The sequence below is a fragment of the Pan troglodytes genome, chromosome 17 (assembly GCF_028858775.2).
Source record: "Pan troglodytes isolate AG18354 chromosome 17, NHGRI_mPanTro3-v2.0_pri, whole genome shotgun sequence".
Lineage (NCBI taxonomy): Eukaryota > Metazoa > Chordata > Mammalia > Primates > Hominidae > Pan > Pan troglodytes.
In genome coordinates this window covers 79,451,687-79,464,906 of record NC_072415.2, presented here as the reverse complement: position 1 = coordinate 79,464,906, position 13,220 = coordinate 79,451,687, and the positions used below count along the sequence as shown (strand labels likewise).

At 41.2% G+C, this 13,220-nt stretch overlaps 1 protein-coding gene across 2 annotated transcripts in view; it reads right to left on the bottom strand.

The window, feature by feature from the left end:
* The window catches only part of DOK6 (docking protein 6), a 441,226-nt gene extending 428,708 nt beyond the window's left edge, over positions 1-12,518 (bottom strand). The window contains exon 1 of one of the 2 annotated variants that reach the window (XM_512169.8): positions 12,095-12,518. In XM_512169.8, the coding sequence (XP_512169.2) occupies positions 12,095-12,160 (66 nt within the window). In that variant the 5' untranslated portion in view covers positions 12,161-12,518. The remainder of the gene's footprint in view (positions 1-12,094) is intronic. The other variant, XM_024350936.3, reaches the window with a different exon arrangement.
* Positions 12,519-13,220: the final 702 nt, after the last annotated feature.

The following is a 13,220-nucleotide window of genomic DNA, read 5'->3' as shown; positions in this document are numbered from 1 at the left end:
TATGATCTGGATGTATCCTTATATCAAAGCTCCTACAAATCCCCATGTTTGAACAGAATAAATCACTAATGATGCTCTAATGTCCAAGCTAGGAGTAAACAAAAGAGAAATTAATTCTATCTACTTGTTGCTAAAGACAACTATTTAATATTCACTCCTCTAAAACATTGATGATTTTAAGATATTTTAAAACTTAATTGAGTCACTTCCAATAATGCTGTTTTATCAATTATATGTATTAGTTGCAAGCAACAGAAGCTGATACTTGCTGATTTAGGCAGAAAGGAATTTATTAAAGTTTTTATTATTTCAAAATAGGAATAGAGGACTGGAGAACCAGGTTCAAGACTAAGCAACCATAAATATTCTCTAAAGTTATTAAAGTGGCTTAATGTGTGTATTCACTTGAGACAATAGATGCAGCAATTTGCATTGTTTCTACTTCTGTGTCATTACATTGATCCAGTAGAAATGACTAGTCTCTCCTCCCCTGTGAAGATTCCTCCACTGAATTGCCTCTTTTGTCACTAACTCAAAGTCGGTCCTAGGTTCCTGGAATTTGTAAAAGCCAGCTCATGTTCTTGTGCTCTAGCTGCAAGGGAGATAAGCATTTTGGGCATTTCATCTTTTATAATGCAAGACCTTATTTGCTACCTTCACCATTCATAATGTGGGAGTACTTTCCAAATATGGGAAAGAGACTCAAATTTTGGCTGAAATAAAGAAATGACAAGTAGCCGATATAGACATTTATTTTATTTTATTTTTTTACTTATGGAGGCATACTTTAGCCTATTTATCCTAGCTCTCTAGGGCTCAGTGGAAATATATGGTGAAAAACAACTTGCATTAAAAATTATTCTGGTGAAATGTACTTCATTTATTCTGGAATCACTTGAGATAAAAACCAAGCCTGAAACAAATAATTCTCTTGCCCAGAAATCAATTAAGGTAGAATCTCTGGGAGTTGGTCTTGCCACTGCTGTTACCAAAACAAAAGAGAAAAAATAACCCTCAAAAGTAAAATAATTATTTTTCTTCACCGTCATTGTCACAAGCCATAGTGCTACCATGGAGGTAGATAACCTGTTTTGAGAATATTCCAAGTCAAAATTATCACAGGTAGAGGGTCCCACAATGAAGGAAAAGCCATAGCCAACTCTTCTGTCTCTCAGCGAGTTCTGGAGGATCACATGACCTCTACCTCCACAAAAAGCCATTAACCAGTGAGAAAGTTCCATTTCTGTTAATGGGGTACTAAGTAATTCAAGAAAGCCCACATGCTCATGATCACAAATGCTGCACACATACAAAAAGTATATATATTCGAAGGCATTGAAAACTACCAAAGATAAAATTGATAATTTATTTGTATAATTTTTAAATGAACCAAATGATAATTCTAGACATGAAAATAAAATCATCGAAATTGATAGCAATGAATAGTTTTAACAGTAGATTATTTGCAGTTGAATAGAAAATTAGCAAACTGAAAGAAATGCAAGAAAAATATTTATCTTGAAGATCTGAGAGGCAAAGAGATGAAAGAGTAAAAGCGTAAAGACACTTTGAGATAAGGTAGTAATTACTTGCCATATATCTGCTTCCTTACATACGAGTAAGGACAAAGAGAAAGAATGGACAGAACTGATACTTGAGGAGGTAGTGGTGGAGAATGTTTCAAAACTGATGAGTGATATCAAGCCATAGAATCAAGAAGCCCTATAAACCTCAAGAAAGATGAACGGAATGAAAACTATATTTCTACATGTCATAAGAAAACTCCTGAAAACCAAAGATAAAGAACATGTTAAAAGCAGACAGAAGAGACCAATCATTTTCAAACGGCAAAAATAAGACTGCCAGATGGATTCTCAATGCAAACAATAGTAGGTGAAAGACTCATTTTTCCCAAGAGCTAGAAAAACAAAATACTTCTGTGGCAATGGTTCTCCATCCTGGCTAGCCTGTAGAAGCATGCAGTACCTTTCCTAGATACTGAAACTCACTTCTTATTGGCTCCTTGCCAACAGTCCTATTTCATTACAATCTATTCTACACCCCAGGCTCAGGAATTTTGTTAATTTGACAATGAACAATTAACCCCTCTTGTAAAACACATAAGTAACTTCCCAGCTTCTTAGAACACTACAAGCACCCTTATTCTGGATCTTTTTTCATTACTCCACACTCATCTCATCTAGACACATATTGTTACCTGGATATGTTGTGTCTTATGCATAGAACTTTTTAACAAACCCTTCTTAATTCACGACTTGTCAGCTTGATGGTCACTTTCTCTAAAAACCACAAGGGTACCTACTATCTGCATGAACTCGAGAGGTATGTGCTATATATTGCTTCGATTTTCTCTCCCCCCATCCATCCATCTATGCCCTATCTCTTCAAGTAGGAAACAAAGAACAAAGAAAAGAACATAAAACATAAACCTCATAGATATCAGGAGCAAGGTGTTGCAGGGTAGCAACTGTCTTTCACAGCCATGAGCCCAGGTTTATGAAGAATACAAAACTGACTCTGAGCTACTGGTTTTTTAAAAATATAGCCTCAGGCACTGAATCTCCCATTGGGAAAATCATGATTGCATTGTTCAGAACTCAGTGAGTCTTAAATTAAGTACAATTTAAATAGCCATGGTATCTTAATTACTTAGATGAGAATACACAAATTAGACAATTGAAATCTTTCAAGAGCATCCACATTGCTGGTATACAATCCACATCAGTCATGTATCAAGAGAGCCTGGAAAGTCCTCAGAAAGGATTTACTCACGTTCGTTACATTGTTTATGAAGTCAATTTCTGTACATCGAAGAAATTTTTTGTTGTATTCCTTCTGTGTTCACATTATAAAGCATTATAGACTGTCAGGAAATTAGTGTTACATAAAGGATTTAATGGATAATTAACTTTATATATCAGAGGTCTTCGCACTAACAACAGTGTAATTAGCAGTTTAGAGGAGTCTAGCATGTTACATATTTTCTCTGTTTCCTAAAAAAGTATCATTTTATGGCAACAATTATCAACTCTGGTGTCACATCAAAAACACTTGAGGGAACTTTAAAGCAAACCCACACTCAACTCCAGGCAGGCCAATTGAGTGAGGAAAGCCCAGGCGGAAGGATCAAGTTCTGCAGGTCACTCCTATATGCAGTCGTGGTTGAGAGTGATTGTTTTTTAATAAAGGGATAGGTAATATAGATAATTATTCAAAATATCAGAAAACAACAGAATGTGTTGAGTGGCCTTCACAGTGCTAAATAATTGTCCAGTTTTAAATGTCTAGAATAGTATATTTCATACTTATACATAAAATTGGTAGCTTCTAGGTAAATTCAGTATCATGACTTGGTACTAGGTGTACTTTGGTTTAGAAGACTTATATAGCTAAAACTTAAGGATTTCAAATATGTGGTGAAGTCTATGAAAGCAAGAGTAAAATGACATGGATGCTTTCTACAGAACTACTCTATGGTCTTTAAAACACTCTGGAAAATGTATTCCTATTTGCTAGTAAGTTTAAACAAAAAGGAATATTTTTCAAAGCAAGGAGACATATGTGAATAGTATAATTTTACTCTTATTTTTGCATAGCATGTGAGAAAATTTACTAGAATTATGTAAACAAAAATAAATATAAAATTTACTGGTTGCCATGGTGTTAAAGTTATAGTTTTTATAGTTTTGGGGAAAAAATACTAACTTTGCAATTTTAGACAAATATTGCATCTATTTTTCCAAGTAAAGACTGATGTAGACATAAAATGGTTTATAGAATTAAAAACTTTCCTTGTATTCTACAAAAGCATTTTATGAACTCTTCTTCTGGTGCAGAGGTGGGGAGTGCATTCTGCTATCCACTCAGGAAAGATAGCAATTCCATGTGTATGGGTAGTAATGTGCCATTTGGAAATACATACATATTCAATATATAGCACATCATATATGTATATGTGTGTGTACACACATATACATACACACATAAACATGCCAAAGGGTAGTGAGTAATCAGAAAAAAGCAATTCCATATTTACAATGGAAAAATCGTTAGGAAAAAATTACTACACACGTTTCTACATGTGTATTAGTCCATTCTCACGCTGCTGTAAGAACATACCAGAGACTGGGTAATTTATAAAGGAAAGAGGTTTAATTGACTCACAGTTCTGCATGGCTAGGGAGGCCTCAGGGAACTTACAATCATGGTGGAAGGCACCTCTTCACAGGGCGGCAGGAGAGAGAATGAGTACCCAGTGAAGGGGGAAGCCCCTTATAAAATCATCAGATCTTGTGAGAACTCACTATCTCGAGAACAGCATGGAAGAAACCACTCCCATGATTCAATTACCTCCCACCAGGTCCCTCCCATGACACGTGGGGATTATGGGAGCTACAATTCAAATGAGATTTCGGTGGGGACACAGCCAAACCACATCAACGTGTAATACATTTTATGTATAAATGTACACATTTGAATAAGAGATTGGCATATAGGCAAATTAAAAAATTAATAGTTTTTTAATAAAGGAACATAATTTAAATACATCTATTTTGATTTAAGCCCCCTTTAAAGCAGCAAGCAACAAAAATAAGAAACAAACAAAATAATCCAGTCTCTTGAGTTAAGATCATGCTGTGGTTGGGTACTGTCAATGCCTGGGCATTTAGCTAACACTGTCATACTATGTGAGGCATGACTATGTCACCACATACTGCCTTTTGATTTGTCAGATCCCCATTAATCTGTATAGTTTTTATATTTAGGTTTTCTTTAAATGAACTCACCTTTCATTAAGTTGATTTAAACATAATCTTTTATAAAGCCAGGTTAAACAAAATATCATCTTCCATAAATAAAGTTAATGCTAAACTAAAGATATTTAACTATTTAAATGACTTGTAAAATTCTACCCAGACACTGTCATGTAAATTTTGAAAGGTGCTCTATTTTTATTTTTTTTTGAAAGGAGAGGTTAGTGAATTTGTGTTTGGTATCAATGAAAATGAAATTGTGTCAATTCAGTGTGGCCTGGACAAGTATCTGCATAGTACTTCCTTATTGTGACATAAATTCTTTCACTAAGTAGCATTTTTGTCTGCAATCTAAATAACTTAGCATTGAGTACAGTGAATGATTGTATCAGCTTTAAACCAAGATACCAAAGAAAGCATCTTGACTTTGAAGGGTACACATGACTGTGTTGAACTTGTCTATATATACTCCAAAGTGGTAGCTGTTCTATAACAGCTATTACACTGAACTTGAAGTTATAAACCTAGGTTTGTAGACACAAACACACAAACCCAAGCTGTGTCTCAATAACTCCAGCTGATTTGCCTTACTTCTTTTGGATTCTAGTTTATGTACAGAATGGGGGTTAAAAATTGAATATATGTTTGAAACCTACCATAAGACTTATATAATATGTGTGATAAGTCTTTACAAGTTGTGAGATGCACAATATGTACAAAATGTAGTGAGATTATGTTACCATTATGAAGTCTCAAACTAAGCATTAATATGTCTTTGTTCCCAGTAATTTTACTGTTAAGCCAAAAATAAAAATTAACCAAGAATTATTGCAAATAATTCAGGAAAATGGCAGACAAAATATTTTGCACATGTTGAAAGGTTACAACCATCACTAATCATTGCAAGTACCATGTAAACAATAGTTTTCTTTATTAATTTCTGCTCTTGCTTATAGCAAAATATCATTTCTTATTCTATCCACTTTGACTGACAGGTGCAATATTCTCATTGAGTAATAATAGTGTAACAATATAAAAATGAATTACTTAGAGGATAATACTGCTCTGTATCTTAAAATAAATCTAAAGAGGATTTATGCAGAAAGTTAATGAAAATGTTCCCTATCTAGAATTTGTGGACTCTGTGGACAAAGTTACAAGACCTTGAAGAAAAACAGAAAATACTGTGACAAAAGTGAGGCACAAGTAATAAAACCGAGGCTAAATAAATTATAGTATGCTCCCTTTTAATTATTTTATCTTACTTGATAGAAATTATGTCTTCCTCAAAACCAGCACTGCATTTCAAAATATGTGAATCTAGAGATTATCTTTAAATGGTGGGACTACAGATAATTTCAATTTTGTTTGTATTGCATACCTTTTATCTTCTACAGTTTCTAAAATTGATGTAAATAGAAACAGTCCAAAGATACAAATACTTAAGTGTCCTACTCAACAGTTTCTACATGGTTTATGATCCAAAGAGGGCAATGCTAACTAAGAAAAATACTTCAAAAAGATGACATTTATGTCAAATATATATGCTTCATAGTAAACTACTTTTTTTTTAGATGGAGTTTCGCTCTTGTTGCCCAGACTGGAGTGCAGTGGCACGATCTCAGTGCACTGCAACCTCCACCTCTCGAGTTCAAGTGATTCTCCTGCCTCAGCCTCCTGAGCAGCTGGAATTACAGGCGCTGGCCTCTGCGCCCCGCTAATTTTTGTATTTTTAGTAGAGATGAGGTTTCACAATGTTGGCCAGGCTGCTCTCGAACTCCTGACCTCAGGTGATCCACCAGCCTCGGCCTCCCAAAATGTTGAGATTACAGGTGTGAGCCACCGCACCCAGCCTAAACTAATTTTTTATTCCGTATTCTATTTTATACTGATCCAAAATATTCACCATTACTGTGCGTGTTTGAAAGACATTTAAGGAAACTGGGAATGTAGATGGTAGAAAGATATTTGACCACTGTAGCACTTCCCTGCTCACTATCTATTAATTTCAGTCATTTGAAAGATCTCTTTAAGTACTGAGTATTATCTTTGTTTTCTAAGAAAAGGAATGCCATTTTTAAAGTTTACCTTGCCAGCAGTCATCTGTAAATCTATCAAGATAAAAACTGAGATGTGAATCTTGATAACTCTCTCTGATTTACCCGCCTCTCCCAGGTCTTACACAGGCATAATAATTTAATAGCAAAATCCAGCCACAATGTCTGTATTTGGTTTTTACTGTAAAAATTACCTTAATTTTCATTGTCTTTGGCTTAATTTTTGAAATTCAAAGAACATCGAACATGTTCATATGCAGACAGAGGGATGTTTTTAAAAGGAAAAAAATTGCCAATAGAGATAGAGTTTCTAAGCATACATCAGATGTCATACACACGAACATGCAGTTGAAGATAATGCAAAATATAGGGATTGGGTAGAAGATATATAAGATCTTTGCTTACTGGAAAATTCTAAGAACTAGCATTATTTGCAGGAATATGTATAGATACAGAAGTAAGTGGCAAATCTACACACAGCGTAAGGAATATGCATAATTGTCACCATGAATAAAAATCTAGAATCAAATAGAGAGTTCAAATAATTGAAATTGTCATCTGCTAAATTAGTATTTAATGAGAAATGATAAATATACAAATGATAAATAAACATAGATACCACAGATCCATTTCAGAAAACAATGTCCAGGATTCACAATATTCTAGACAAGTAAAGACTGAAACACACTCATTATAACTTCTGCACCATAAATCCATATATTGGAAATTCATATACAAAGTAATGATCCTGAAATTTCTTTAGAATTTTTAAATGGTCAGAATGACTAAGTTATTTATATGTTTTATCTTAAATATATTTATTGCATCTAATTCTTGGGAAATTGGTAATGCATGCCATGCAAGATGTAATCTCTCTTTACAAACTAGTTTTTACAGACTTGGAGACCAAAGATATTGTAAAATGGTCTAAAGGACAAAATATACAAATGCACATATGCACATTTCTATTTATTTTATTTTGTTTTATTTAGTTAGTTATTTTGAGACAGAGTTTCGCTTTGTCACCCAGGCTAGAGTGCAGAGGCATGAGCTCGGCTCACAGCAACTTCCACCTCCCGAGTTCAAGCAATTCTCGCACCTCAGCCTCCTGAGTAGCTGGGACTATAGGCACACATCACCAGACCCCGCTGACTTTTTGTAATTTTTAGTAGAGATGGGGTTTCACCATGTTGCCTCAGCCTCCCAAAATGCTAGGATTACAGGCGTGAGCCACCGTGTCCAGCTATTTCTATTTATTTTAATCATTGAGCTTCTATAAAAGGGTAAATTTTCATAAATATCTCTCATGAACAAATACTCCGAGGAAAGCTGTTGAGAGAGGAAAGGAAAACTCACAGTGTTTACAGAAAGGAGATCAATTATCCTTAAGCCAGGAATGGAGGTGTCTTAAGGTTTTAATCAAGAAGGGAGAAAGGGCAAGAGGTAGGTGAATCCACAATAAGATGTTAAAACAAAAATATGCAAAAAGCGAAATTCTCAATAGGTGCTCAGCTCATAAAGTTAGTGCTCTTCAAAACTCGCAATCTGTCCCTCCACATTTCCCTGCTTACTCTACAGCAAAGTTGGTGCAAAGTGACAATGACTGGCCGGATGTACTCTGAGTAGCAATGATGCAGCGGTTCTTTATTATAACTAATTCAGGCTTAACGCAATATGACTGTAATATACACACAAACACCAGTGTACACTGCCTCTTAAACTGTGGGCACTCCAAGATAATTTGATCACTTAAGTGTGTACCTGAATACACACACACACACACACCACCCTATCCTGAGACACTCCTTCAGAACCCACACATATCAACACCAATCTCTCACCTGAGTTTGAGTAAGAAATATAAAATGTCTGTAGAAGACACTATTTTGTCTGCATACAATGTGTCTGTGAATAGTCATGTTGATGTATTTGAATGAATTCCATGAAAAAAAATGATGTGAGGTCTGTGTCTAGAATAAGTCAAGGTATAGCAGTCTAAAATTTGTACAGTGATATTGATGACAATGACTGTGATGATGGTGATGATGATGATGATCACTCCACAAAGCTGCATCTATTTTTGATAAATTTAGGGTCAACATACAAAGTGTTAGATTATTAATGCTTTCAGTGATTGAGTTCTTAGTTTGGCTGCAAACCAAAAACTGACTGGATATTTTGCTATATATGCCTTGCTTACTAAATTTTACTTCTTTGCCCAAAGAGTGGGTAAGGGACTGTACTCAACAGGTTGCTAGCTTCCCCAGTGAGACACAGGGCAAGGGCCTTTTTGACCTCTTAAACCTGGAAGCCCCTCTGAAAGGGCTGACTTGCTGCCTAGAGGACAAGAAATGCCTTACTGCCCTCATTCAAAATTGCACTTATCTGTGAAGAGCAAAGGGCACATTAGAACATTTCATCATAAATTATGTTTCATGTCAATAATTATCTCTGATGCAATCGGCCTCATATCCAGGCCTTTTTTTCTCCATTAGAATATCACAGACTTTGATTTTTGAAAGCATGAGTACTGTCCATAATAAATCAAATATCTATGTATGTTCAATTATAATTATATTTTGAAATTTAGTTTTGGACATAAATCATACAAAACTCATCATGTCCTTGGAGTTAAAAAATATGTTATTTGGAAAAGTTCATAGTTTTGAGTCCATAAAATTAGGAATATGTGTTATTAACTATGCAAAGTAAATATTAATGTTTGGATAATTTCAATTTTTATGATTTGGGGTATGACTCTTTAAGGCACACAATATTTGCTTAGAGTTTTACTATCTTATGGGACTCACTTAACTTAGTAAGCTTCACAGAACCAGCTATGTGAAGTTTTGCCATTTAAATTCACTCTTCTGCATATTAGAATATTCTGAATAGAAAAGTATCTGACTTAAAAAAAAAGTTCCCAAAATAGTCAAGGTGAATTCAATATTTTGATTTAATTTAAAACAAAACTGTTTCAATATCTAACTTTGAAGTTTACATTTCTCAGGTAGAAATGGAGGACAAAAGCAATTAACTTTTATATGAACACACTTTTATTGTTTTCTATGAAGGCTGCACTTTACAAAGGCAAAGCTCTAAACAGTGAACATAGCAAAAGAGGCTTTGTAAGTGTAAATATACATTTGCACACATCGTTAGGCAGAAATGGCGTTCAAGATGACATTTCAAACGCTGTGAATGCCATAGTTACCCAAGAAGCATTCAATGCACTTTCCTTGGGCCGTATGTTATAATTGGGTTACATACTCAGTTTTTATTGTGTGAAATCCTGGAAGGCTTCGATGGGGTGGAGGGGAATCCTATAGACTCCAGGGCCAAGTGCGCAGGAAGGGGATGCTCACGCTACATTCTTCAGTCTCATTTTCATATGCAGGTGACTCTGTGAACGCAGACATACATCTTGTCTGGGACTTAACTCATCTATTAGTTTATATAGTCTGAGGCATCAGATACAATTGCGATTTCAAGAAGATCAAAGGCCGAGAAAAATGATCAAGCATCCAGTCGTAAAGCAAAGGGCTTCAAAGGTCAAGCTGAGAAGACGCTTCCCTTCCACCTCCAGCTCTGCACCTCCCTTGGCTGACAGCTGTGTGGTGACAGACTCGAGCATTGCGTCCGGGCTGCGAGGAACAACCAGACTCCTGGAGAACCGCAGCTTTTCCCGTGGGTTCGTCCTTATATCCCTGGAAAAGAATGACGCGCTTTCTTCTACTCAAGAAAAGCCCTTGAAACCTGGCCGAGGATCTGATTCTGGCGCCTGCTCTCTCTCGCCTTGGTGGGGCTCACGGCAGCGCACGTTGGCTCCAGGCTAGAGGAAGGGGGGCGTTGCTGTCACCCAGCTCCGCACTCGCTCTTGCAGCCTCCCAGCCTACTACAGAGCTGCTGAAGTTCCAGAATGGGCCCCTGTTGTCCTTGGGGTACAGTCTGCACCTTTAATGCGAAACCCAGCAGAGGCAGCACCAAGAGTCAAGTCTGCCTTTCCCGTCCTCCTGTCCCCAACACCTGGCGCCGCCAACTCCCGACAAAGCGACTCCTGGTGCTTGGTGATCTGCCCTCTTTCGGGGATTCTACCGTATCTTTCTTCTACCCTCTAACACTACCCTTCTTTTGCTTTCTTTTTTACACAAAAATTAGCAAAGTCCTCCCCTCTTTTTCCCCTTCTCCAAGTTGGAGGATTCATCCAGTCATCAGGGAACACAGGAAAGGTTCTAGCTCAAGGACCCTTTGCCCCGGGAGGCAGGAGCCTGGTAGAACTGGAAGTTGGAGAACAGTGAGGTAGACACAACCAGAGTCTGGAACAGGGGCCCTTTCTTTCCCAGACGAGTTTCCCCTCGCTTTTCTGGACCAGCCAGCCGGGGTCAGCCTCCCAGGCCACCCTACATCGCGCGCTCCCCAGGGACCTCCTGCCCATCCCTCCATCCTCCCTCTCGCGTCCCAAGTCTAGGCTGCTCCCGCCCAGGTGACAGCCCCTCCTGTCCCGCTGCCTCCCGTGAGTCCCTCCTACCGCCTCGTCTGGTCACTAGAATAGTTTTGAACCCTTGGGTTCTACACGGTTTCCCTCCCAAGCCAGGCAGCGCATCTCTCAAGAAGTAGGGAAAGGTCTCCATCAACTTTGCCGTCACGGAGCAGTGACCGCGGGCGGGCGCGGGGCACACACCTGCCTGCACGCGGGCGCGGGTCCCCGGGTAGGGGAGCACTTGCGGGGCGCGGGAGCCGCCCTCGGCCACGGCGAAGGCGCCCTAAACTACAGCCGGCAGGGACGCGCGGCGCTGGGAGGGCATCAGACGGGAATTTCGAATTGAGCTTGGGAAGCGGAGACCAGAAAATGGTGATTCTAAACACACGCGAGCGTCGCCACACAGAGCAGTTCCACCCGAAAGGCGCACACTTTTGAGAACAGACCATCGTGGATAGCACCGCAAAGAAACCTCCTCCAAGGCACGTTCCTCGTTGGAACTGACAACCCCTTTCGTCTACTGACTTCCCCGCACGGTCGAAGACAGCCCGGTGCACTCGAGGATGGGGACTCAGGCGCTCCTGGAGTCCCCAGGTCCGTCTGCAGAGCCCCCCGGCAGGTGTGGGCCCCCACCTGGCCAAGCAACAAGCGGGCCATCCGCCTAAGGGCCGGGTCCCTCTCTGCCCTGTACCCGCACGGGTCACCTCTCCCTGCACCCCTCCCAGGCAGCCGGCCGGGCCGAACGAGCGCCGGGGAAGGAGCAAGCCGAGCGAGCCACTCACCCCAAGCTTCCTGCTGCGGATTTTCACGTAACCCTGCTTGACTATGTCGTTAAAGTTGGAGGCCATGGCCAGCGCGATCGGGCTCCTGCGCCCCGCGATCCGCTCTCCGGAGTCGAGAGCCGCCGTCCGCCGCCGGGTCTGCGCGGGTCTCGCATCCAGCCGGCCGCCGCCAGCAGCAGCGCCGCCGCCCGCTCTTCCCCGAGCTCCCGCCGGTGGGGACGCGGGGTCGCCTGCAGGGCCGCCGCGGACGGGGAACGGGGCCCGGCGCCGCGAGCCGCGCCAGCCCTCCGCGTTCCGGCGCTCACCTTCGCTCCTCGCCGCGAGCCCAGCGCCGCGGCCCGCGCCTCCGCCAGCTGCGGGAGCCCCCACCGCGCCGCCGCCTCCGGCAGCACCCACGGGCTGGCGCCTCGCTCGGCGGCGCACAGCTGGCCGGAGCGCACCACCGCGGCTCCCCGGCGCGGGGGGAGGGGGCGGGCCGGGGGGGCGGGCTGATGCGCCGGCCCCGCTCCCTCCCCCTGGCCCGTGGGGTGGCTGGGTTTGGAGACGCTCGCAAGACGCGCTCCATCCCTCTCCGCGCGGGTGGGAGCGCCTCCGCCGCCGCGCGCCCCGAGGCCCGCTCCCCACCCGGCTCCCCGGTCCCGCAGCGCTCCCCGGGCGCGAGATTCCTAAGGACACGGCGCCTCATTCCCGGGCTCAAAATCTCCACTCGCAAGCTGGGCACCGGGGAAAGGGCAGTGGGGACGCTTCCAACGCGGAAGGCCAGCGGGAGCGAGACACTTATTTCATTGGCCTTGTTTACAGTACATTTTTATTCCCAAGCACTCGCGGCCGTTCCAGGTCTCTGCCCCGTTAGGAAGTGTAAATCGACGCCAAACCCTTCCTGGTGCACACAAAGAGACCAATCGTGCGCATGTGTCTAATCCTCCCGCAGCCTAGAGACAGGCAGGCGGGCGAGGCAGCCGGGCGCCGACGTCCTCTGCTGAAGGAGTGGAGAAGACCGACCGACCCGAGTGGTTGATGTATGCATGCGTTTTCGTTAACTAGGACTGAAAGTGGCTCCTGGCTCTTCTGGGAAAATGGAGAACGTGGTTGTTATCAATGGATACCAATGACTTCCTGAAATGCT